We start from the raw sequence: 25,832 nt of genomic DNA, 5'->3' as shown, positions 1-25,832 counted from the left end.
AATACATTGCATATTACGTTGCACAGCCCGATAAAGACCTTCTCTAGCAGCCATCAGTTCAACCATATAGGGATTATTGACATTAGATACTCGGTGAATAAAACCTCCAGCATAGCTACTGACTTCGTCGTGGAATACCACGCCAATCCCCCCCAATTGGGAAGCAGCACAAAAGGCACCATCAACATTGACTTTAACCCAACCCGTGGGAGGAAGAGACCATCGGGAATTCAATTGTAGAGGGCGGGGTTGAGCATTGGTAAAGGCCTCCAGCTGAAGATTCGCGGCGTAGCTAAGCAGGGTAGGATTCTCAAGCTTGCCATCCCATAACAAGGCATTCCTTGCACGCCATATGGAAGGAATTAACATCAGGATTAAATGGACAAGCACTAAACACATGTAGCGCCGACTCCAAAGAGGAACTACAAAAAAACATAGACATTGTCCACCGCCAACCTTTTTTTTCCAAGTTCGAGCGAGTAGGCAGGATATCGAAACAAGCCTTCCAAGCACAGATTTTAACCTTACCTGTGACCGAGGCTCTCCACAATTTGTTCCATGTAGAGGTTGCCAGAGAACTTTGATTGGATGAGAATGCAGGATCATAGCATCCTTGTAGGCACTTTTAACAGAGAACAAACCCTTAGAATCATAATGCCACATTAGATGGTCCGAAGGCAATCTGCCACTCAGCGGTATTGAAAGTATAAAGGCTGCCTCACAGGGAGGAAATAAGGAGCTAACAAGGTCAGTGTTCCATGAAGCCGACTCTTGGATAACCAAAGATGACACCCGCTCCACATCACAGTTTGCAGGAGGCAGAGAGAAATGGCCTAAATAGGTGAAGCCATCTATCCTGCCAGACACGAATTGAACTCTCGTCCCCCACCCTCCATCGAGAACCACGTTCCAGAATAGACTGACCTTCCAAGATATTACATCTTTATCGTAATATTTTTGGAGTAATAAATAATAATAATAATTTATTATTTTTTAACATTTTTACTTATCATTTTAATGCTACTTATTAGTGAAATTTTTTCTTCGTTATAGGTAAGGGATTTTAAGTTCAAATACTATTTTGATAAATTTAAACACATAAAAAACATATGTTTTAACAAGCAGCAACTTCACAGACTTACCCTGCCATACAAGTCACAACTAATAACCCGAAGCGAATCTTGTAGGCTAGGAAATGTAGTATTCACACACAGGTTCAGTACCAAACCCAAAAGTAGATCCTAATTATAGTGGATCTTGATTCCCAGTTTGACTCTAATGATTTTTCGGTGTGTAAGAAACACAGCCAGATATACCAATTGTCATAATACAATTAATTGGAAACTTGAAAAAGTAACATTTCTATTAGAATCCCACCAAGGGGCATTACTATTCTCACTTGAACTTGTCATGTAGGGTTTAGGCCGACCAGATACTTTCTCTACGAGTCAGATTTCATTACGCAGAGCGAACAAGGTACCTAGCTCTACATCAACATAACCATCTAAGCAATGTATCCGAGCAGCAACATAAACATTGAACTAGTTTAACCAGAACATCTTAGCAACACACGAATCAGCGTAACCAATACCTTATGGATTACCAAGGCCCTCCTCATCAAGATTTACGGGACATATGCAACATACCAAATGAGTCATCCATACAAGTATATACTAATCAGATCATGTAGGCGAACTGCAATCAGATCAAATTAAGAAAGACCCAAGCAAGCCATTATCGATGGATTTGGATGTATTCTTTAAATCCTAATTTAACTAACATCCAAATCCAAATTGACTACATCCCTAAAGAAAGTGGAGATCGACTTTCTTTGACAACGGTTATCCACTATTAATCCTCAATCAATGATAAATTTTTGGTTCAATTATTTAATCATAATCATTCATTCAAATTGTGAAAATACGCGTGTATTGGTTATCAACCAGTTATTAATGACAAATTATCGATTCAATAACCTAATCACCGTTTACAAAGAAGAGTGAGACATGGGAAGTACAAGTACAACTAGTTCAATTTTCCTTGCCAATTACCAACTTTGATAAGTATTAACTATTAATGATGACTATAATCCTATAATATTGATACCGAATCATGGTTATAAGCAAAAGTAATGATCTCAAATATAAGTGATGGGACGAGAAATAGCATAACACGGACGAGAAATAGCATAACACAAAAATCATGCATAGTTCAAGAAAATTAAAATTACAAACCAAAAATGAAATTAAAATAAAACTATTGTCATAATTAAAATCTTAAGAATCCACCTAAAAACCTGTTCCTTGGCATTGTACCTGAAACAATGCGACACCATATTAGAGCCAGAGGAAGCAATTTCCAAGAACAAAATATACAAATCGAAATATGTTAAAAATAATAGGAACACTTTCTATCACATAGCCAAACATATAAAAAACGTGGAAATACCTGCATCTGATCCCTTCATGGCTGGTACTCCCAGAAGTCGGCACAAGTTAACGCTGCTATTGTTGAAGTTAAGTTTTGATTTTTATTCTAGCTCTTACTAAGATCCTTTCAAGAGGTCACATAGGCTACCAACGACTTGTTTCTGACCTGTTGCATATTGAAGACTACTCGCACCAAATTGGAGCATGCTTTTTTATGTGATAGTTGGAATTGAGATGTGGGTTAATATGTCAAACATCACATTGGTAGCTCAGGTAGTAATAAGCAGTTCAAATTGTTTCAAGCGCATTTGTTTTTGTATTTTTATAGTTTTCATTAAACTATATTCTTTAAAAAAATGAGAAAATAGCCATTTTAGGCTTCACCAAAAGTGTGCTCTAATTTTAGGCATTTAGGACCAGAGCATGGTGTGATTAGGAGAACCATGATTTTGATGTTGAAGGAGGTTCCTTCCTTCATTATGGGTACTTCTCCCTTTCTTATTTATAATAATTTTTTGACTATCAAGTTAAAGAGTAATCTCCCAAAAGCAAAATGTACAAGTCACGGCTAAACGAAATTTGCCAACGCCGCAAATGGCAATTGCCTGACTATAATACTACCAAGGTCGGTCCCGACCACATGCCCCAGTTCTTCTCCATTGTAACTGTCAATGGGCTCAACTTCAAGACGATCAAAATGTTTAGGTCGTCAAAAGAAGCTCAGCATGAGGCTGCCAAGGTCGTCGTCAACCACCTCTCATCCCAACCCATAACCGACCCTTCCACTTCCTTAGGTAAATGCTCGATTATGGGTTGGTTATTGGTTACTAGTTGGGATGAGAGATGGTTGACGACGACCTTGGTAGTTTCATGCTGAGCTTCTTTTGACGATCTAAACATTTCGAATGTCAGGAAGTTGCGCCCATTGACAATTACAATGGAAAAGAACTATGGCAACTGGTCAAGACCGACCTTGGTAGTATCGTCATCGGGCAGCTGCCATTTCCAGCGTTGGCAAATTTCGTTTAGCCTTGACTTGTACATTTTAGTTTCGTTTTTAGGAGAGATTATGCTTTAAGTTGGTAATTAAACAGTTATTACAAATAAGAAAGGAAGAAATATCCACAACAAAGGAGGAAGGAACCTCCTTCAACACCAAAATCTTAGTCACACTGAATGCCCAAAATTAGAGCACACTTTTGGTGAAGCCTAAAATGGCTTTTTTCTCTTTTCTTTTTAATTTTTAAAGAATACAGTTTAATTAAAATTGAAAAATGCAAACACACTTGAAACAATTTGAACTGCTTATTACCCGAGTTGCCAAGGGTGATGTTTGACATTTTAACCCACATCTCAATTCCAACTAGCTACCACATTAAAAAGGATGGTGATCACCCTTGTCAGGTCGGATAATAAGCAGTTCAAATTGTTTCAAGCGCATTTGCATTTTAATTAAATTGTATTCTTTAAAATAAATAAAAGAGCCATTTTAAGCTTCACCAGAAGTGTGCTCTAATTTTAGGCATTTAGGACTAGAGCATTCAGTGTGAGTACAATTAGGAGAGTCATGATTTTGGTGTTGAAGGAGGTTCCCTCCTTCGTTGTGGGTACTTCTCCATTTCTTATTTATAATGACTGTTTGGCTACCAACTCAAAGAGTAATCTCCCAAAAACAAAAGTAAAATGTATAGATCACGGCTAAACAAAATTTGCCAACACCGCAAATGGCAGTTGCATGACTATGATACTACCAAGGTCGATCCCAACCACATGCCCCAATTCTTCTCCACTGTAACTATCAATGGGCGCAACTTCCAAACGGTCGACATGTTTAGGTCATCAAAAGAAGCTCAACATGAGGCTGCCAAGCGTCAACCGCCTCTCATCCCAATCCATAACCGACCCTTCCTCTTCCTTAGGTAAACGCTGGATTATGGGTTGGTTATCGGTTACGGGTTGGGATGAGAGATGGTCGACGATGACCTTGGTAGCTCCATGTTAAGCTTCTTTTGACGACTTAAACATTTTAGATGTCTGGACGTTGCGCCCATTGACAGTTACAATCGAGAAGAACTGGGGCATGTGGTCGGGATCGACCTTGGTAGTATCATAGTCAAGGAACTGTCATTTGCGACGACGGCAAATTTCGTTTCGCCGTAAATTATACATTTTACTTTTGCTTTTGGAAGATTACTCTTTATGTTGGTAGCCAAACAATTACTATAAATAAGAAAGGGAGAAATATCCACAACGAAAGAAGAAACCTCCTTCAACACCAAAATCTTAGTCACACCAAATGCTCTGGTCCTAAATGCCTAAAATTAGAGCACACTTTTGGTTAAGCCTAAAATGGCTCTTTTCTCAATTTTTTTTTTTAATTTTAAATTTTTTAAAGAATACAATTTAATTAAAAAAATGAAAAATGAAAACTGTAAAATTACAAATGTAAACGCGCTTGAAACAATTTGAACTGCTTATTACCCAAGCTACCAAAGGTGATGTTTGACATTTTAACCCACATGTCAATTCCAACTAACTACCACATAAAAAAGAATGTTAATTAATTTTTGCAATTTGGTGCGAGTAGTCATCAACACCATTGATGAGTAGATTTTATATTATATATTTAACCTTATTCTTAGTATATTTTGAAAGAATTTTGCTAATGTGAATTGTATTTTCAATATAGGACTTTCAACTTCATCTATAGCAAAATAGAATCTGACCAATGCAGAAACTGTACCAAAACAGGTTTCTGAGCATGTTTATGACCCTCCATTACCATACCCTAAACATTTAATACTCAGTAGTTAAAAGACTTCATACAAACCTTCGCTAAAGTTCAAATTCATTTACCATTGTTGGAAGCCATTAAAAAGATTCCTTCCTATGCTAAGTTTTTGCAAGATGTTTGCACCAAGAAGAAAGAGCTGGTAGAAACAAAAAAAATTGTGCTAACTGAACAATGCAATGCAGTTTTAGTGCACAAATTGCCTCCAAAGAAGAAAGATCTAGGGAGTTTTACTATCTCTTGCACCATTGGAAATTGTGACTTTAGTAGTGCTTTAATTGATTTAGGCGCTAGTGTAAACTTAATGCCTTATTCTATTTTTAAACATTTAGGTGAAGGCAAACTGAAGCCAACCTCCACCATTATTCAATTGGCTAACCGTTCAATTACCTATCCTAGAGGAGTTATTGAATATGTTATTGTTAAGGTTGGCAATTTATATTTGCCAATTGGTTTTTATGGTGCTGGACATGGATGAGGATTTGACAACACCCATCATATTGGGCTGCCCATTCATGGCAAAAGCCCAGACTCTTATTGATGTTGAAGCGGGAACATTAACATTAAGGGTTGAAGATCAAACAGTTGTTTTCAGTTTGTTTGAAGTCGCCACACATTCAGGTGACAAACATGAATGCATGCGTATTGATGTGTTAGATGGTTTAGCTCGTGCCAAGTGTAAAACCAGATCATCAAATGACCATCTATCCCTAAAGTCTTTAAATGTAAGCCATGATTGCAATAGTATTGAGGCGCAACAGCAAAATCCAATTGCTTGATGTACGAAAGTTAAAAAACAGAACCATCCTTGTTTGACAACTATCTGGGCCACCAGATTGACCAAAAACAACCGAATGTCAAGGGCAAGAATAAAAAGTTGCGAGGTAGTCCAAGTTGTGAGAAAATACAGCCTAGTAAAAAAGTGTGGTTGTTAAGTTCAAATTTCAAGTTTCCAAGGAAACTGGATTCTCGATGGAAAGGCCCTTTTGTAGTTACTAAAGTTTTTCAAAATGGTGACGTGGACATCAAGGCTGAGGGTAAAGGCCTCGCATTTAAGGTTACCAAACATCGACTTAAACCATTCATAGAGAAGTTCAATGTAAGCGAGCCATCAACTCTGAAGGAACCAGTGATCTAGCCACAGGACCTCTGCCAAGTCTAGCTATAGACTTAAAATAAAGCACTTATTGAGAGGCAACCCAATTTTTCTAAACCCTTTACTTAATATATTTTTCGTTTGATTTTCCATTTTATTATTAGTTTAAATTTCTAGATGCATTTACATACCTAAGTTTTCAAAAAAAAAAAATATTAAAAAAATATATGTTTTTTTTTATTTACCTAGTTTATTTTAGTTCTGTTTTTAATTTTCAAAAACATTGGAAACTTGCAGGTTGAACACAGAGATATCACCAATCATTACACCATAGAACTGAACAGATTTTGATACCAGATCCACGATCACAGAACAAGCAAGGTTGCATTTTATACCTTCCAGATCAATGGATCTGGGATTTTCAACAGAGGAGCGGCCTGTTGTCCAGTTGCACTTGGGTTTGGAATCGTTGTACGCAGCCATGTTTAAACACAGATCCGGGCTACTGGTCCAGAAACTACACACATGTTAGATCCAGTTTAGTTTGCACATAAACAGCATCCTATCAGATTGGAGTTCAAAAAGGTCAAGACAAGAGTTTTTACCTTCCGTTTTCTTGGATCTATGAACATGGACCTTCAATTGTGTGTCGGCACCTCTTCTCTGTTCTGGATTTATGAAACCTACCAAGACGATTTATGCATGAATGTGTTAGTTTTGTTAGTTTCACTGAAACCACCACATCAGGGCTAACTGCAGGGAGAAAACGAGAGAGATTCTTACCCTTGGTGTAGATCAGCTGAGATTGCAAGTTTGGGGGAAGCTGGATGACCTCTGTGCTCTCGGATTTGGCGACTCAGGGTGGTCACTCCTGTTGTTTTTCTCAGATTTGCAAAGTTTGGGGGGACCTTGTACAGATAAAAACACATGCATCTGTTAGATCTTGCTACATTTCACTCACATACATAAAGCTGCAACGAAAATAACACAAATTGAGGAGGGTTTTACCTTCGGCATCTTAGCTTGTCAGCTCACTCCACCATGGCTGGGTTATAGAGTCACGGAAGCTCATGTCTGTTACTGGGTTATTGGTTGCATCAAGGATGAAGGAGCAGCTGCAGATGGGAGGTTTGTACGAATGGGCGCTGGACTTGAGAGAAAATGGAGAAAAGAAAGCCTTTTCGGATTTTCTAGAGAGAGAGGGCTAAAAGGGATAGGTTTGAAATGCGAGCGAAGGGAGACGTCTCTCATTTTAATAAAGAGAACGAGAGGTTTCGGGGTTTACAAATAACATCATTATTCTTCTGTGTCTGAAAAGGAGATGGAAAGGACAGAAGATAGCCGTTAGGCTCTGGGCTCTGGGCTCTGGGCTCTGGGCAAGTAAGAAGGGTATCCAATGTTGGATTAAAATAGCTAGGGTTTCTGGTGCTCTCGTGTGTGTCGTGCGTGTGAGCAGTAAAATAGGACACATGTGAATCATTGAAGGAGTGAAGCTAATGCTTAATGTTATAAACAACTAGACCTAAAGAAAGAAGAACCCTCTTAAGGGTAAACAACTAGACCTAAAGAAAGAAGAACCCTCTTAAGGGCTTCCAGTCGCATAAACTAGCTGAAAAGGGTCACCCTCGAGATGCATGTGGTTCTGATGATTCTCCTAAGTGTGAAATAAGTTTATTTATTTTTCACACCTCGAGGACAAAATGTGAAATAAGCTTGGGGGTGGGAATGTAAAATTTTAGGATTTAATATTTTTGTGTCAATTAAAAATTTTCGTTTTTAAGATAATATTCATAGTTATTTTAAACGTTAGAACAAATCGACATGGTAAAGGTTAATCCCACAGTAGAGTTTTTTTCTATTTATCGTTGCTTAGACACTAATTCATAAATTATACTTTGAAAATTTTCACATCACACCAACATGGTTTATTATGAGGAGTGAGATTGAAACATTTACTTTTAGTCTAAGTGCATTTTAACTTTTGTTATATATAAAATAAAGTTAGTATGTGTTGTAAAGTAATAATTGTTCTACCCGAGACTTTATACCAAGTAATCGGACCAATCCTGCCTAATCAATAGTGATTCTCACGTCAAACGGTAGAATTTTGGCATGGAGCAGGATGGTTAATTGGTTTCGTAGCCTTTTCAGCTCAAGTTAATAAGTCCTTAGGGGTGTTTCACACCTAGCGTCTTAAAACCCTAGTGGTTTGAGAGTCATTGACCTAAAGCTCGCTACATGGGTTGGATCGAAGGCTTATGAGAACTAACATTGCACCACCACTACTGTTATTGAAGAAAATAATAATATAATATTATTATAAATAAATAAAAAAGAGAAAATTTTGAAAAAATGATTATGTAAGTGTGTGAATACAAATAAAAGAGATAAGAGATAAAGGTTTTGGTCAAGTCTCCTTAACTATGATGGCTCACTTTACACCGAAAGAAGTCTGTGAATTCTTTTTTAATTGATTCTAAATGACTTAAGACTATATGGTGAGATTGGTTGGAACTTTTGAAAAGATGATCTGATTTTTAACATTTTCTACGGATTGCAACTAGAAAATGAAAATTTTGTTTTAGCTAGGTTTTATTTAAGTCTTTAGTTCAACCATTAAACATCAAGGAGGCTGAACAAAATGAAACATTGAAGCATGGAACTTTATTTTCTTACTCCGAGGACAAAACTCCAAGTCTTTTAACCTTGAAGAACCAAGAGAAAGTTCTCCAATATGCAACAGGTCAGAAACAAGTTGCTGTTGAAGTCTCCGGTATCCATGGTATATGTGACCTCTTGAACTTGTTGAGATGGCGAGTGTCCGCCAAAAGGATCCGGTAAGAGTTAGAATAAAAATCAAAACTAAACTTTAACTTCAACGGTAGCAGCGTTAACTTGTGCCGACTTCTGGGAGTACCAGCCATGAAGGGATCAGATACAAAGCCATTTTCGGTATTTCCAGGTTCGGAAGGAGAATTGTCCGGAGAAATTACTCGAATAGGAAATCTAAATGCAAAAATATTGTTATCAGAAGAAGCTCTGCTGTCCAAATCTTCTTTATCTGCTTTAACTTTCATTGAGAGTCAAAAATAAAAAATCATTGCTACTGCCATACATACGCAACCTAAACAAACCTCGATGCAGAGGTCTGGCCATTCTTTGATTTCAATCAATGCAGGCACCGGTCCAAGAGTCTGCTAAACGAATAGATAAAATTAAAAATCATACACAATAAAAAGACATCCAGGGAAGCTCAAACAAGAGAAAAACAAGCTGAAAGGTGATAAAATAAAAATAAAAAAGACAGAAACCACAAATGTTCTTCTACTTAAATCCTGAAGACACAGATCAACAATGTAGCTCCATGTCAGCAGCACATTCAGCAATATCTTAGCTAGGCTATCATAGTTTGTTACTAGTAGGAATGCCCGCGCTTTGCTGCAGGTTTTCAAACTATAACCGACAACAGACATGAAAATATCCACAGAAAATTAAATGAAAATCCTGCAGCAATACAATCGCATTCTTAAATGTAGCAATTTAGACAACCCACGTTTTACCTAAGCAACACTCACAAAACCACAAACAAGAACAATGTGATTGTATGAGAGAGCAGTGCAACCGATATGAGTATGAGAGAGTTAACTGGGAATGGAAGTAGACCTTTGTACTTAATGAAGCTTTCACTGATTGGGCTTTGTCACGTAAAGAAAGTGTTTCATGAGCTGTTTCCTTCCACCGCTTCAACAAAGTTTCCACCACTCCCATTTCTTTACACAAAGATGAGACCATCACATGAAACTCTGCTATAATGTCCTTTCTTCCTGCAGCAAAGAGCATTTTCAGTGCCACAAGCTTAGGTAAATTAACAGTTAATATCAACAATATCAAACTTATAACACTTTTACCTGAATCCTGGATAGCTTCTTCCATGTTTATCTCAAAGTCATTTTTTGCAATTATACACTTCTGCAGCTGAAGTTCTAGTTCTTCAACCAACTAAAGAGCAAAATAATGAAACCGCCGTCAGCAAAAAGTGCATGTCATCCTGGTATACCTAATAGAGACTATGAAAAGGAAGGAAACCAATCAATCATCCGAGATAACCTGATTCCATAGCTGATTCATTGTGATTAAGAAATCATCATAAGAACCTTGCTTATCCTTTAATTCCTGAATTTTCGCTTCCAGATCTTGCAAGTCAAGCTTCTGTTTGTCTACCTGCTGATTAAGTTGCTGGTTCTGGAGCTGGAGAGCTGCTGCATTGACCTGGACGGACATACATACACAAACCGCATACAAATATCTTCAATCTGCTTCCTATTTCAAATCAAAACTAATGTCTGCTTGAGGCATATTCATGGATTATCATACTATATCCAGAAATGGCTGCATCAAAATTAGAAATTAACCGCGTAACCGTGCTCGTGCTGTTGTTACCCCAAATTACAACATTATTAAACAGAAACCCTTCTCCCTTAATCCCAAAATTTCAATTGAATTCCCCTTTTCTTACACTTTCTCCACAACCAAACAGAGAAGAGTAGAAATGATAATATTCTCAAACGCAAATCCAAAGAGCACTAGCCCTTTGGCTCCTTTCCAGAGACTCATCAGGGCCAGTCCTGAGAATTTGGGGGCTCTAGGCGAGTTTTCAAAGTGAGGCCCTAAAGTTCTCGGACCTCCGACTCTTTGTATATTGGTATGTAGTAAAAAGAATCCGCTAATTATATAAAAAGTTTATTTCTTCATCAAATATCATTAAAAATTAATATAAAAAAAAAGATATACGAACGTTACTTACTATTACATGTCACATGTCTTTAGACGCAAATACACTAAGTGTTTGTAGTTAAGAGATTGAGAGTGGAGCAATAAAACTTGATGATCAAGAGAGTAACAAAAAACAAAACTTGATTGACGAATATAATGTTGAATAAGAAGAGTATCCAAGATAACTCTAATGATCCCAAGAAGAAGAAAATAGAGCACACTCTTAAAGAAAACTCACAAAACAAACTAATTAGCAAAGCTTTTCTTATTTAGCTCTAGACTTTGTTTTTCCTTGGATGATATACAATGCTTGGGACTTGGGTATTTATAGCAAACCAAATGAAAGCTACACCACACACTTACTTCACCTACAACATCCACCTACTTCACCTACAACCTCCACTTACTTCACCAACCTCACACACTTACTTCACCTACAAATGACATTGATTCTCAACATATAATAATTCAACAACGTCAAGTGGTTCTCTTGTATTCTTTCTAAAATCGACACACACTAGCAAATCAAATTTTAGAATAACCTAGTTTAACAATAAATTATTGAAAAAGAAAATTTAAATTCAAAGTTTTGGTTACCTCAAATTACAATCTTCTGGACCAAGTGATAGTTGCTTAAATATTCAATAGAAATAGAAAGACTAGGAAGTTGAAAGAAAAAGGATTACAAAGTTATGATTATTCTGGTTTTTGTTATTTTTTTAGGTTATGTTCAAAAGCAAAAGAAAAAAAATTGCATTTGGACAAATTGAGGTCATTAATTTCACTAGCCTCTGGTCACACGAGTAGGTGTGTGACGATTGACATTTGTATGTTGTGTATTTAAGAAACTCAAGCTTTTTCTATTTATACAATTTTTGTGACATCCCACGTCGTCCAGGAGAGTAATCCTTATATGTATATTCTCATCCTTACCTAGCACGAGGCCTTTTGGGAGTTCACTGACTTCAGATTCCATGGGAACTCCGAAGTTAAGCGAGTAGCACGCGAGAGCATTCCCAGGATGGGTGATCCATCGGGAAGTTCTCGTGTGAGTTCCTAGAAACAAAACCGTGAGGGCATGGTCGGGACCCAAAACGGACAATATCGTGCTACGGTGGTGGAGCGGGCCCGAGAAGTGTTCGCCCCGAACCGGGATGTGACAATTTTTATTTAAAATATTTTTGAAAATAAATAAGAATTTAAACATAAGCTGCCCACTAACATGAGGTTTTGTTTTTGGTTTTTTTTTTTTCCTTCCCTAAAGTTACAAATTTTAAATTCATTCAAAATTAATATTTGTTAAATTATTTTAAAGATAAATTAATAACAAGGGCTTCAAATTTTTGCATTTTAATAAAAAATCATACACAAACTTTATTTAATGATAAGGATAAAAAGATAAAAAAACATAAAAAATAAAAATAGCGCTGTGCTCAGCCCTCACCCCCCAGTTTAGACGGTTCTTTCTTCTGCATCATTCTATTCACAACCGCAGCAGCTCTCCCACCTTGCAAGTTTCCTTCATGGCCCGTTCCCTTCACAGACCACGAAATACAAAACTTGGCAGGAAGATCAAGCACCGTAGCATGAACATCAACCTGGGCACTACCACCAAGCTTCACAAAACTCATCCCCTTGTTCTTGCTATATAATGCGCATTCGTTTCGGTTTTACCAGTTTTTGATAGTATCCTACAAAAATATACCAGCATAAACAAACCCAAATAAATAGAAATGCGGAGTGTCATACTAAGTACGAGATATACTTGCAAACGTGTACCCAAGGGAGAGTGGAGGAGGAGTGCATGACATGTTCGCAGAAGGTGGACTTGTCGGTTCCAGGCGCACCCACCAATATTACTACGACAGGTTTTCCTTGTTTTTCTTCCCCTGTCAAAAACGCATACCGGTTTTGTAATCACCGAAGGCGACGACGACCCAGAATGACATCCATGTCCATGTTTTGGAAGACTCTGTAAGATCCCACATCGTCAGTGGATCCTGTAAGTCTTATATATATATTCTCATCTTTACTTAGCACAAGACTTTTTAGAAGCTCATTGCTTTGGGTTTCATCGGAATTCTGAAGTTAAGCGAGTTGGGGGCAATAGCATTTCTAGGATGGGTGATCCACTGGGAAGTTCTCGTCTGAGTTCCCAGAAACAAAACTGTGAGGGTGTGGTTGAGGCCCAAAACGAACAATATCGTGCTACGGTAGAGTCTAGCCTGGGATGTGATGGGGGTCCGGGTCGGAATGTGACAGACTCTGTGTGGCACGTTTGAATTGACAGTATATTAAGTTTTAGTGTCGTAAGTTTCATAAACAGTGTCGTAAGTTTTCATAAACAATGTAGAAGTTTCATAAACAGTGTAAGAACACGTGGGTCTGGGCGTCAGAATTTTTTTTTTAAATATTAAAATTATATCTTTTTCATTAAAATTTAAGTCCTTTTGTCTTTTCTATTAAAATTTAAGGATTTTTCATTAAACTTTAAGTCTTTTTCATTAAATAAAGTTATGACATAATTTTTTATTAAAATAAACTTGATTCAAACCATTTTCATGAAAGTTCTCTTATTTTAACTCTCTTTGGTTCTTGTAATTTTAAAATTTTTTAAATAGCAATTTATCTTTAATTTCATAGATTTGAAAAAAGCAACAACTAATGCCTTGGGGGCCTTAGACGACCGTCTAGCTCAGCTACCCTTAGGCCCGTGGACTGATGTATGACTATATTCGTTTAGAAGGTCCATCATCTTCTTCTTCCTGTACCGCCTAGAGTATATCTGTGCTTCTTTAATTAGCACAAATTAATGAGGATAATATTAAAATTTAACGTATAAATACCTTAAAGTTATCATACTCTCTGGCGATTTCTCATTTCTTATTTGTTGTGTGTGTTTTATGCACTTGTTGGATCATATGTGAATGCCCATTATTTACCCATTATAAATAAGTTAAAGTAAAGGTAGTGTTATCCACACACCTATTTTGACTTCTCACACATCTCTCTCAATTTTCTACTATCGGATCGAATAAATTGAAGAAAAAAAATCAAATTTTCCTATTCCTTGAAAAACAATTTGATTGATGAAATTTAGTATGATGCTTTTGATATCATCTAAATCGATGATATTTATGAGATTGATAATATTTTTAGCAAAAATTAACATGGGAAGTAAAAATGGGTGAATACTGTACTATCCCAAATTAATTGGTGGGAAGTGAAGCAACAATTTTTCTTCTTATATTCTAAGAAGGACAATGCATCTAATTTGGAGGCAAAAGAATTTAGTTGAAAGAGAAATTCAGAAATCAAACAATACAAATCAATTCAAAATTTTAAATTGCAAAATATATTCTGCTCAATTATAACAAAAGAAAGAAAGGTTGAACTGTTAGAGCAATTACATTACATTAGGGATAATTATGGAGTCTGTTTTTGGTATCCTCAGCGGCATCAGCAGCTTCAACTTGCATTTTGGCTGTCTGAAGCTCTGCTTCTGTTGCTTCCTGCTCATTCCTTGCTGTCAACTTCTTAGCCTGCTCCAACATCAATCAACCGTCAAAAAAATTATTAATATCGCACACGAAAGAACACGCCTTTACGTACATCCGTTCCAGCCGGTTGGACGGCTCAAATCCGCTTTAGCCAATGTGGTTACGCTCACGTATGTAAATAGCGAAGCCATTAAGGCAAGAACCAACTAACCTGACCAACGAAGCATGCCTTAACATAACGAAAACCCTCTTGCAATGAAACAACGAAAGACAAGCAGTCGTTCTTCAGGCGAGACATGATCGAGTACGAGAGAGATTGATTTCTTTGCTTTGAGCAGTCGGGAGGATTAGCACTCATCCAAAATCCAGAGAGAGAGAGAGAGAGAGAGAGAGTGAAGAGAGAGAAGTTGCGTAGACGTTATGTTTTGTAGGGTGTGTGTGCAGAGTCACGAGAGTCGTGGCAGCTAAACAACACATCCACGTCTTAGACTCTGGGGCGTTTGTTGCGTCGGACTATCTCGGACTGGATTAGCTTCAAGGACTAAGTTGGACTGGCTTAGACTAGACTAAACTGGACTAACTTAGTGAAGCGTTTGGTGCAGTATTGGACTAAGAAGCTGGATAATAACAAATTCTAATATTATATTATTTAATATATAAATTATTAATATTTTATTATGATCTTATCTTTTTCTTCAGCGTTTGGTCGTTGAGCATGACGAGGATGAGAAAGAGAGGATAGTCTTAGCTAGTCTCATGGTTATTGGGGGGTCTCGCTAAGACCTCTTAGTGAAGGGTTTTGTTCATGCTAGTCCCCTTTAATCTCATTAATGTTAGTCCCAGCATGGAACAAACACAGTATTGGACTAATAGCTAGTCCAGTCCAATCCAGTCCAACCTAGTGAGAGTAAACAAACGCCCCCTTAGCTTCCTTCTCTTATTATATGATAAGAGTCTAGAAAACCAGTACTGCGTGGTCGGTCGAGTGAGAATCGATGTTGCATTTTTTGTCATCCATTAGGCTTTTCTTTATTTTTAGGGATGTACTATCTACACACCTCATTTTACTTCTCACATAATTTTGATAATTTTTGTCAGTTGATCTTCTTCAATTCATCGAATCTGATGGTAAAAAATTAAAAAGATGTGTGAGAAGCAAAATGAGGTATGTGATATCACATCCCTATTTTTAACTTCTCTTTCTATATTAACTTTTTTTAATCAAACTATTTTTTTGTCCACTAAAACGTTTTCACGTCAACGAAATATGGATATTATGTCTTATGTGTTACATCGTGCCGATATCCGGCGTTGTCTCATATCTAACACCAAATTGTGATCATATAAGTAACGATGAGATTGATATGTAATTTTTAATGTCATTATCATTTACTTAAATTATAACACATAATGCACTGGAATTAAAGAGACTTACATGAAAAAGTACATTGATATCAAACATTTTAATCTAATAATTTAATAACATGTGCTTCTCAATATAACATTATATTATTCATTTAGTATGCCAAATACCGATGAATTTATTCTACACAAATTGTCTTCGTATCAAAATATTTACTATTAGTGTCACATTACCACATGTAGCAATGTCTAAGTGTAAGTGATTGACTCTGAAACTTTTTTGTTCAATTGGTATATTATATGTGTGCAATTTCCCAAACGAAATTACTAATTTGATAAAATTTGAATTTTGAGTTAAAAAAAATGGACTCGGGCACGAAGCTAGGCCACGAGAACATTCCGAATAATAAAACCTCCGCTACGACGTTCAAAGTAAATTGTGACGAAGAAAGCAGTCAAGTGCAGAAGAGCTAACTTAATTGAAGATTCGTATCAAGATAAATAATGGTTTTCATACGGTTGATAAAAAGAAAGTGAAGTTGGAGTTATGCATCTATCTCTATATAAGAGCAACATTTACTCAATTTATTAGGGAACAAATTTTCTTATTTCTGTCTCTTGTTTATTTTAATTTATTCAATTTGAATGTCATAAAAAATTAAGGTGTGCAGCAACGGATGTGCAACTCAATTTTTGGTATAATATTCATAAGCATACAAAAGTAATAAGAGGTGATAAATTTAAACACACAAAAAACACATGTTTTAACAAGCAGCAACTTCACAGGCTTGTCTTGCCATACAAGTTACAACTAATAAGTAGAAGCAAACAAGAAGATCACAGGTTACAAAGGCTAGCTCAATCAATAAAGTTCTGTCCACGACTGAAATCTGCGTAGAGCTAAGTTGATCGTGGATTTCGCTCTACGCAAATTTCACGACCGTGCATACCGTTATGTTGGTTGATCATACACATAAATGATCTTCATGCTTCATCCTAGCTTGAAACATATATGAACTAAGCATGTTCATCGAAGCTAAATCATCTTGTCAAAACAAAAATAGCCAATCAAAGTTTATAGTAAAGCTCCAGATGATTTAGCGCTAGCTGAATCTTAACAGTCGAATCAATCACAAAAATATCTTGTATAAGCCATTTCTAACGTATGTACATTTGATTGACATCTTTCCTTGTTTGAGAGAAAAACAAGCGAGTTGCGAAAGAACGCAAAAACATAGAACAGATCTACGCTGTATGAACTAAAGAGGAGTTGTTAGCCGCAAATGAGAAAACACGTAGCAATGGCTCCGGTTGAGAAAAACCAGAAGATGCCAATGGAACTACAACAGCTGCCATATTATCCATGCTTCCCCTTTCAAATGCAGTACTTACAATGCTGTCAGCTAATGAGTATGAACCTGAGGAAGAGAGCTCCAATTTCGTAGGATGATGACTTCGTGCTTCCCACAACAGATCGCAAACATCCTGCAAGTTCTGCTTCTCAAAAACTCCGTCAGATGTAGCAACCAGATAGGTATCATTTACAGTCAGGGGTTGCCAATCTGTCAACTCCGGCTCTGATATAACGCCAAAACTGATGACAATCAAGAGCAGCTCAAATTAGTTTTACATGTCACAAAAGACAAGAAATTTAAACCAGAACATCTTTTAATTTCATCGTTCGATCAATAGCATCAAGAGAAGAAGAAATGCAAACTTTAGATATATTCCTATTATTCTTTGACTTCTTACCTTTTAAGGGAGATGTCGCCAATAGATCGGGTAACAGCCAGCTGACCATTTACTCGAGGCACACCAGCCCATTCAAGAACATTTCCACCAGCACTTTCCACCCTAAGTTTTTCATTGTTTCTGTCCGGATGATGATCTTTTGTCAATTCCTTAACAGATAAATGCACCAACTCATCCGCAGGAGCCAATTCGAAGTTTTTATTGCGTCTTCGATGTGAGATAACACCATTACGCCTTTCCTCCATGTATAATCTTATATAAGCAGCTGCAATAACCACAAACATCAGAAGGTAAATGAGCCCTCTTGGGCTTTTAATATTTCCACGTATAAACTAAATAGTTCCATGCTCAGTGATCCTCACATATATGCAGACAAATACAATGATTTTAAGAGAATGAGAGAGAAGAAACATCACATAAAGTTCACAATAAACCATGGTACCTAAAACAGATGCACCTTTACACCGAAAAAAGAAAAGTACCTTTTGCCTCTGCAGGAGTTTGAAAAATTTCCGAGCACAAAAAGGCCTTTGAGTCTCCAATATTGGCAACTAAGATTTGGCCATCCAAAAGTAGTATAATCGTGGCAGTAGAACCGGAACTTAGATTCTCCATAAATGCAACCTTCAACAATCAATACCAGGAACCTCAATACAATAGTAAGAAGATAGAACACTATATATGCAGAACAGTTTGAAAGAAAGCAGAGAAAAACCAATTAGAAGAGATATATATACCTTCGAAAATTTTACATCGATATCATGAACTGCCCTCAACAATGCTTCTTTCAAGATGTCAAAGCGAAAAGAATCGTCAAAGTTTCCTTGCAACGAATGCTTAAACCTGAGAATTCATTAATAAATTAAGCATAAATATCACTCTATCTAAATCAAATAACTTGTTATCATGGAACGGAGACAAATTAAACCAGGAATCACATCATCAATCAAGAATTATTAACTTAATAGTAGCTATATACAGAGTAATTATTATTTATACAAAAATTTAGAAATAGCAGCACCTTGCAATGCCCAATTGGTGCCGATCGAGTAAGCCATCCCAAGTTTGCAATGTTGGTGTTCCAGGTGACGCAGCGAAAAGCGATGCATCTAGAAGAAAGTAGGTATGCAAAACGAAGTACTCCAAGAAAAGCTTGGAAGCCATGTCACTAGCTTCAGCACCATTATGACCATCAAAAACAGCAGCAACTCCAACTCTAACCTCCTCCATAATCCCTACTTTACCTGCACCTCCATCCAAATCATCACATTATATTTATATACTTCAATTATTCAATATATATATATATATATGTATGTATATATCAGCCTTCTCATAACATGATTAATAATAAATTAAGTTAATTACTTAGCCATTAAGCCAGCAAAAAATTTAGCATATACCAACTGCATTATAATCCAGGAGCTTCAGACGATTAACGAAAACCCTAATTATATAGAGAATACATACAGAGAGAGACGGACCAGGAAAGGGAATGCGAACGTCGAGAGCGCAGAGAATGCGATCCTCCAAGTACTTTCTTCGACCTTGAAGCATGGCCGTTTGACAAAGCGATGTGCGTTGGGAGTCGTTGGAGTGCTTCAATTGACGGCATTCTGGAGATTCAAAAACCGCCGGAGCGCCACCATGTTCGTACAGCGCCAAGCACGTCGAGGACGATTCTCTTCCGTAGGAGAGCGTCGGAAGGCCGACGAATAGTAATCCCAGTACGATTAGGTGGAGGACTCCGGAGCACTCCATTGTTCGCCGCTGCTATTCTCTTTCGCTTCCACCGTCGCTTCCCATCCCTTCTGAAATTCCTTTATATATATGCATTCAAGAGTTTCCGACGAGTAGCGCCCGGTTTTCTCTTTCTTTTATTATTCTGTTTTTCTCTTGTTTTTTCTCTTGAGAAAGTCTTTGCAATATAAAGCGTTACTCTTTACTTTTAACGAAAAATTATATTTTTACATTAAAAAGTCAAATCTGGTACTATTTATTTTATCTTTTATTTTGTCCTTATCGTTAAAACTAAAAGTTTTCAAATCATTTTTCATTAGTTTTTCTAAAAGCGAGTCTGCTATGGCATGTTGACATGTGCATTGTAGCCCAATCGTTTAGGGTAATGTTAGAGGATGAAAATTTTAAATTGAATTTTGTAACTTATATGACGTAATTATTGATGATTAGATTATTAAGCATTTTGAAAGAAGATATCAAATTCTAGGTAAGATGTCATTCTGCATGTTTGACATACAAAATCTTTCCACGTTATTTGATGACTACTGGATTTGAAGTTTTTTGTGATTAGAGCACTTCCAAATGAGGACTCAAAAAGTCCACATCACCTATAACATGCCAATTCCTATGTAGCATAATGTGGATTGACAGCAAAGGTGGTTGTTGACAAATTTGACAGCAACTTCAAATCTATTTTTAGTGATTAATAAATGTTTTTTATCATTATTATTATTATTATTATTTGTACTAAACATACAACTATGAAAAGTAATACATTAAATAATAATTAAAATTTGACATTTCAGGTGAAAAAAAAAAAAAAAAAAAAAGAAATCAAAGTGTCATATAAGCTTTCAAATTTAAACTTTATGCTTAATGATAGAGATAGTGTTTGAGGAGAAAGCGTTTGACTAACGCGTTAGTGTCATTTCACTTCCACTCGACTGAAGAGAGATTGAGTAGGAAAGATGGAGACAAAACTGTCTTCTAGTTGAGTGTATAGTAAGATAGGTTTTGTAAGTCCTTCCATGAGTTTTGTTACGGTGAAGTCGTTTCTTGATCTCAAAAACTGATTTCCAAAACTCAACAGTATTCCCTCATCGCAATGAACTTTGTTTTTTTCACTTTCTTTGCTACTTTCAATTTTTTCTTCAAGCCAACTTAGGATCTCGTTTTCAGTTTGTTATCTGATTATTCTAGTTAGTGTTTAGAGTTTGGTAAGTTAAAGTGGGTAATTGACAAGAAAGGATAATCAATCATTGTGGGTATGACCTCGTACTGATTTTTGTTATATTAGATCTTTCGATCCTACATCTGTAACTCGTGAGTTAACTTAATTTCAATTTCTCTTTATCATTTTTCTCTATACAAACTTACTCAACACATACATAATATATGAATAGTTTCTAATTCTGTTAAATTTAAACTCAAATATAAATGGTGAACTCAATCATGTAAGAACTCGTCATCCATGAGCGTCAACATTTTTAAGCAAAAAATAAACTAGATACTGGTATTTAAAATTTTCCAAGAAATAAACTCTGACATGAGGGGTATAATGGTCATTGCATCTTACCCAATCCATCGCGACTATATATACCGGGCAGCTTCGATAGCTAGGTATAAAAGCCCCAAATTTCTGCGCCTCGCGAGGAATCAACGTTCACAGAGAGAGAGAGCGAGAGGGCGAAGAAGCTCCACAGCCCAAACCCGATAAACTCTTCCGCAGCGTCGCCCCAATCCCTGTAACTCCAATTCCTCTCTCGATTTCAACTCCTCTCACGAATTCACACACTTGGTCTCGCAATTGTTTTCCCGGGAATTCGATTCCGCAGCGCTGAGATTTGGTTTTGTTTGTGTATATGTTGATGCTGCAGATCGAGTAGATGGCGACGTTTGAGCTGTACAGGAGGTCGACAATCGGAATGTGTTTAACGGAGACTTTGGACGAGATGGTTCAGAGCGGGACTCTCAGTCCAGACCTCGCTATTCAAGTTCTTACTCAGTTCGACAAGGTATTAATATTATCTTTTGATTTTCTGTTTATTTAGAATTTGATGTATTTAGTTTGTTTAATTATTTTTTTATGCCTTCTTGATGGGTTTGTGGGTTGCGGATAGTCGATGACTGAAGCCCTTGAAAACCAAGTGAAGAGCAAGGTCACCATCAAGGTATTTTTCTTCCTTGAACTTTTTGTATTTATGGGTATTGCTTCAGGCCAAGTTGTGGGCTTTGTCTCTAAATGGAGGGGCTTTGTTTTGCTTGTTTACATCTTTGATACTCTAAACGTGGTTGTTGCGAAAGCCGAGTGGTAATGATTATGTTTTTGAATGAATTTGCCTTAGAACAGTTAGGCTTATGTAGTACTGAACTGAATCTTCGGGTGATTATGTCTTCCCATTTCTTTCTAGCATACTTGTTCGTGTTATTAAAGTGTATCTTTTGCTGCTTTGTTACTATTGAAGTTGAAGATTTTGCGAATTAGAGTATGTAAGGAAACATGATGTGCCCGCTGCAGCCCGCAGGTGTTTTACCAAATGCATTTGGTGGAGAAAAAGCTTTCTTTTTTTTTTTTTCTCTCCTTTGCCCAACACTAAAATGGTCAACCACCGTGAGTATTTGTTGCTGTTTAAAAAGGGAGATAGAGAGTTGACAATGACTTTGAAATGATCCGTGTCTTTTGAGATAAGCATGAGAACCTTTGGTGTTTATCTGCATTGTTCAAAATTTTATCTCTTCTCCGGTGCCTTTTGGTGTGTTGAACGTCTCATTTTATTGTTATGTGAAATTATAAGAATATGATGCAGGACTGATGCTGCTGTGGCTATATTTTTGGCCTTAGTTTTCCCTGTGCTTGTTTGTATCATTCTGTATGACACCCTCCTTTCAGGAAAAATCTTGACTAGTTATATAGTTGTATGCTTTGGCATCTCTCCTTGTTACATCTTTTATGCCTGTGGTCTACACAACAAAATAATCATGGGAGGCATTGCCTTTTCTCTTTTCTTTTACGTTGTCAGTGTTTTTCGGGGCTTCTTCTACAAGGTACGGATATCATGTAATGAATCAGTTGGGTGAAGTTTTGGCATGTTTATTGCCACGGGTTATGAATAAGTTGGGCGGACTGGGGCAAGCTTATGGGCATCAGATTTTGAGAAATCTTAGGATCTACCTTTTAGTTTGACTTATCTTGATTATATGGGAATTATGGATGAGTTGTGATTTTTGTGATGTTACTTTCTGCATTGTTTATCGGGCATAGATGAACAAATGAAGGGAAATTTCGTTTGTCTTTTTCTCAGTTTTCTTTCTCATCCTCAGTAGTATTTGAATGTTGAGAAATGCCAAGTAGACTCTCTCAAAGTGGGACTCTCCATGGAATCTCTGCCACCTCACAATGTTCCTTTTGTTTGAAATTGCTTTGTTAGTAATACCCGTGCCAACATTATTAAACATTGTGCCAAAAACATGAGGTGGTAGGGATTCCATGGAGAGCCCCACTTTTGAGAGTCTCCTTAGCATTTCTCCTTAATATTTCTCATGAAAATAGGATTGGCTTACTTTATGACTATTCAGATCTTACAGACATAAAAAGCTGATTTTTTAATACGAAGTTTACATCTGAATTTCAAAACATCTTAATAATTGTTTAAGACAATAGGAACCTGCAAAGAAATAAATTTAGGGAGATTCTAGATTATTTCGGACTATTTTTTAGGAGATCCTTAAACTGTATCTCAAGTCTCGCTATCGCCACTGGTTGTATGTTCATTCAACAAGGGGTGCTTTATTTATTTTGTTTGTATTTACATGTCCTCTGTGATCTTTTTTCCCCTCTAGATAATAGATGATGAATAAACAAATGAATATCTATGTAAGTCAAAAAACAAACATAAAAGAACACCACTAATGGTTGTTTGTATTTGTCCTTTATTGTTTCTCTTGTTTGACTTGCGTCCATTAACGTAAGAAACAGTAAGTGTAATGGTGAGCCCCCAAAGGCGCATATGTACTCGTGAGGCCTATTTCAAGATTGAGTTATGTAAACAACTGACGCTTTCGTGTGTTTGTAGATCCCCTAAGCTATACTCTTATAGTGAATGTTCCATGCATGCATACTATTAAATCTAGCATTGGATGATGGTTCCATTTACTTAATAAATTAACATGCCACCAATTTTTTTTTTTTTTTTTTACTGGTATGTAATTTATGTTCAAACAAATCTAGTGTATTAAATGAATGTGCTGCATGAAGGCATGTGTCTGTGTTGGGTTTATGGGAGTCTTCAAATCTCAAGTGTTTGATTTGCAATAAAAAATAAGGTTTCGTTTCGAAAGTTTTGGGTCAACAATAACTGATCTAGCTTGGCTACACAAGCTGTAAATTAGTAGTATAAAGGCCAAAATGTGTCCTAGAACACCAACTTCGTTTTTGCTTGAGTAATTGTGTCAATAGTCACTGCTCCACGTATTATGCTACAAAAGCTTGACATTGATGGTATAGAAACCAATTTAACAAATGTCATCTGGACAATTGGCAAGTTCCTACACTTGGGGGGCTTGGTCCTTAGTATGATAATAGCAGGAGTTCAGCAACTTCTTTGCCTGCCAAGGGGTTATGTGGGTCAGCAGTTCATTTAATACTAAACAATACTAACGTATTGATTTATAATCTTTTATAGACACTACCTTGTCATAATATATCTTGGATACTTTTTAAAGTGGTAGATTCTGAGACGGGTGTAAGTCCTTTATCTAGTATTAGGTAGTGCCACATATTTTTTTATTTTTACTTAGATCCAATACTATATTAGGACATGGCATTATGGTTAACGGGTTTGATATGGCAAAATTATTTCTCTAAGTATTGATAGTCTTTTTTGTATGCTTTTGGCTTTTGGAGACGTGATTCCTTCTTGATTTGATGGAAATTGCAGTCTGCTATCAACTGGTTGTGTGACATATTTCCTTCTTGATTTGATTGCCATTCTGCTGTTCTTCTTTCCTGCCCGCGTACTGCAATTCTTGTTTGCATCTCATATTTCTACCGCGTTGCACAAAATAAATACTGGTTGCAGATACGAGTTAGGCTGTGAAATCCAAACTATTTCTGACGAAGTTTGCATCCTCCACAGGGACATTTGCACACCTATAGATTCTGCGACAATGTTTGGACCTTCATCTTACAGGATGCTGTGTTCAAGAACGAGGATAACCAGGAAAATGTTGGCCGTGTTAAAATAGTGGCATGTGACTCAAAACTGCTGACACAATGAGATGCCAAACTGACGGTGGTAACGTTAAATAAGAATTTAGTAATCTGTTGCTATGGAGGGTGAGGAAAATGTAGCGGTTAATCCGGTTATCTGCAGGAACTGGAACCTATAGGAGATTGAACATAAATTGTAATATCCCTCCATTTTGACAACTATCCTTATTTATGGTTACACTGAGGATGTTGTGTGCTTGCTCATATATCTTCGTTCGAAGTTCTGTTGTTGTTTTGAGAAGATGAAACACGCCGGAGATCGAAGAGTTCCTAAAAAGGAGGAGGTAGTATTATTTTAGGCAGCATGTTCTGTCAACCCTGTTGTGAATATTGTGTTTAGGAAAAATAGAACAAATTTTGGAAATTGAAAACAAATAACCAATACAAATCAACTTCGAGAATTAACATGGTTCACGGGGTAGTAATTATAATCATTCACTATATCGATAATGAGTACAATGAATGATTTTGCCATAATCTCTAGATTAAGATTTGACGAAAACCTGAAAGAGGAAGAAGAATAAGAAATACACTTTTTATCTCTTCTCTTTTCAGTCGCACACACTTGAACCACTATTTATTCCTCTAAAACTATAACTCCTAATAGCCTTAAGACAACTCACCATGAGTTGGAAGAACTCAACAAACCCTCGTAAGAAATATACCTCCATTGGGAATTTATTCCTTTGCAATCACTAGGACCACTATCACCACCGATTTTCTCATATGCATATCATTTGTGAGGGCTACCAGTCTTTATCAATATTCGGTTCCATTGAAGTCGGTAAGCCAAAAGGCTAGTTTATTGTATATTATTAGCTCGTTTGAGAAGTACTTTTAAATAACTGAAAGTTTTTTTAGATAAATGTTTTGGAACCAATTTTTAGTAAAATGTAAGTTAATCTTAGAAAAACACTTAAAAGTACTTTATGCAAGAAGTACATAACTAGTGCTTCTTCAAGGAATCGCTTCCTAAAAGTACTTTCAATTATTTAAAAACACTTCCTAAATGAGCCACATATTGACATTCAAAATAAGGTCTCAAAAAGATCCAATATAGAGATAAAACGTTTTTGACCGCTAGAGCTGCAGACTTCTTATAAAGACACAAGTTTTATAC

General features: G+C 36.6%; 3 protein-coding genes and 1 long non-coding RNA gene across 9 annotated transcripts; 1 reads left to right on the top strand and 3 right to left on the bottom strand.

The window, feature by feature from the left end:
* Positions 1-6,531: 6,531 nt before the first annotated feature.
* Positions 6,532-7,535, bottom strand: LOC125475980. 3 transcript variants are annotated; one of them, XR_007257330.1, is made up of 4 exons: positions 7,325-7,535; positions 7,100-7,224; positions 6,922-6,999; positions 6,532-6,833 (listed from the first exon to the last, which is right to left on the bottom strand). It is a non-coding gene; the product is annotated as an uncharacterized LOC125475980 (long non-coding RNA). The 3 variants fall into 3 exon arrangements; XR_007257329.1 differs by having other exon boundaries at positions 6,532-6,821; XR_007257331.1 differs by having other exon boundaries at positions 6,532-6,818.
* Positions 7,536-9,094: 1,559 nt separating this feature from the next.
* On the bottom strand, positions 9,095-14,948 carry LOC125475979. 4 transcript variants are annotated; one of them, XR_007257325.1, is made up of 4 exons: positions 14,801-14,948; positions 14,500-14,631; positions 9,451-9,510; positions 9,095-9,322 (listed from the first exon to the last, which is right to left on the bottom strand). XR_007257325.1 is itself a non-coding variant. In XM_048581509.1 (3 exons), the coding sequence occupies exons 1-2, from the start codon at positions 14,945-14,947 to the stop codon at positions 14,506-14,508; spliced, it is 273 nt and encodes a 90-aa protein (XP_048437466.1). In that variant the 5' UTR covers position 14,948; the 3' UTR covers positions 9,306-9,510; positions 14,500-14,505. The 4 variants fall into 4 exon arrangements, 2 of the variants coding, with proteins under 2 accessions (XP_048437466.1, XP_048437467.1); XR_007257324.1 differs by having other exon boundaries at positions 14,505-14,631; XM_048581509.1 differs by having other exon boundaries at positions 9,306-9,510.
* A 2,204-nt stretch (positions 14,949-17,152) lies between these two features.
* Positions 17,153-19,518, bottom strand: LOC125475898 (probable protein phosphatase 2C 51). The gene is made up of 6 exons (XM_048581261.1): positions 19,188-19,518; positions 18,725-18,947; positions 18,441-18,546; positions 18,186-18,327; positions 17,704-17,968; positions 17,153-17,545 (listed from the first exon to the last, which is right to left on the bottom strand). Exons 1-6 carry the CDS (start codon positions 19,462-19,464, stop codon positions 17,197-17,199), a joined length of 1,362 nt encoding a protein of 453 aa, XP_048437218.1. The 5' UTR covers positions 19,465-19,518; the 3' UTR covers positions 17,153-17,196.
* Positions 19,519-21,062: 1,544 nt separating this feature from the next.
* On the top strand, positions 21,063-24,918 carry LOC125475974 (transcription initiation factor IIA subunit 2). The gene is made up of 4 exons (XM_048581500.1): positions 21,063-21,188; positions 21,321-21,458; positions 21,564-21,614; positions 24,579-24,918. Exons 2-4 carry the CDS (start codon positions 21,330-21,332, stop codon positions 24,717-24,719), a joined length of 321 nt encoding a protein of 106 aa, XP_048437457.1. The 5' UTR covers positions 21,063-21,188; positions 21,321-21,329; the 3' UTR covers positions 24,720-24,918.
* Positions 24,919-25,832: the final 914 nt, after the last annotated feature.

The sequence above is a fragment of a genome, unplaced genomic scaffold (genome assembly GCF_019419815.1).
Source record: "Pyrus x bretschneideri cultivar Hongxiangsu unplaced genomic scaffold, Pyrus_bretschneideri_v1 Contig17, whole genome shotgun sequence".
In the NCBI taxonomy this organism is placed as follows: domain Eukaryota; kingdom Viridiplantae; phylum Streptophyta; class Magnoliopsida; order Rosales; family Rosaceae; genus Pyrus; species Pyrus x bretschneideri.
The sequence above is the reverse complement of the archived record's forward strand: the minus strand, read 5'-3'. Positions and strand labels throughout refer to the sequence as shown.

Coding starts and splice junctions, on each gene's coding strand:
- LOC125475979 (XM_048581509.1), bottom strand. CDS start 14,947: ATGAGTGCTAATCCTCCCGACTGCTCAAAGCAAAGAAATCAATCTCTC. Junction 14,632..14,800: donor AGGCATGCTTCGTTGGTCAG/GTTAGTTGGTTC, acceptor ATGTTGGAGCAG/GCTAAGAAGTTGACAGCAAG.
- LOC125475898 (XM_048581261.1), bottom strand. CDS start 19,464: ATGGAGTGCTCCGGAGTCCTCCACCTAATCGTACTGGGATTACTATTC. Junction 18,547..18,724: donor CACCAATTGGGCATTGCAAG/GTGCTGCTATTT, acceptor ATGAATTCTCAG/GTTTAAGCATTCGTTGCAAG. Junction 17,546..17,703: donor GGCGACATCTCCCTTAAAAG/GTAAGAAGTCAA, acceptor GATTGTCATCAG/TTTTGGCGTTATATCAGAGC.
- LOC125475974 (XM_048581500.1), top strand. CDS start 21,330: ATGGCGACGTTTGAGCTGTACAGGAGGTCGACAATCGGAATGTGTTTA. Junction 21,459..21,563: donor TTCTTACTCAGTTCGACAAG/GTATTAATATTA, acceptor GGTTGCGGATAG/TCGATGACTGAAGCCCTTGA. Junction 21,615..24,578: donor AGAGCAAGGTCACCATCAAG/GTATTTTTCTTC, acceptor CATCCTCCACAG/GGACATTTGCACACCTATAG.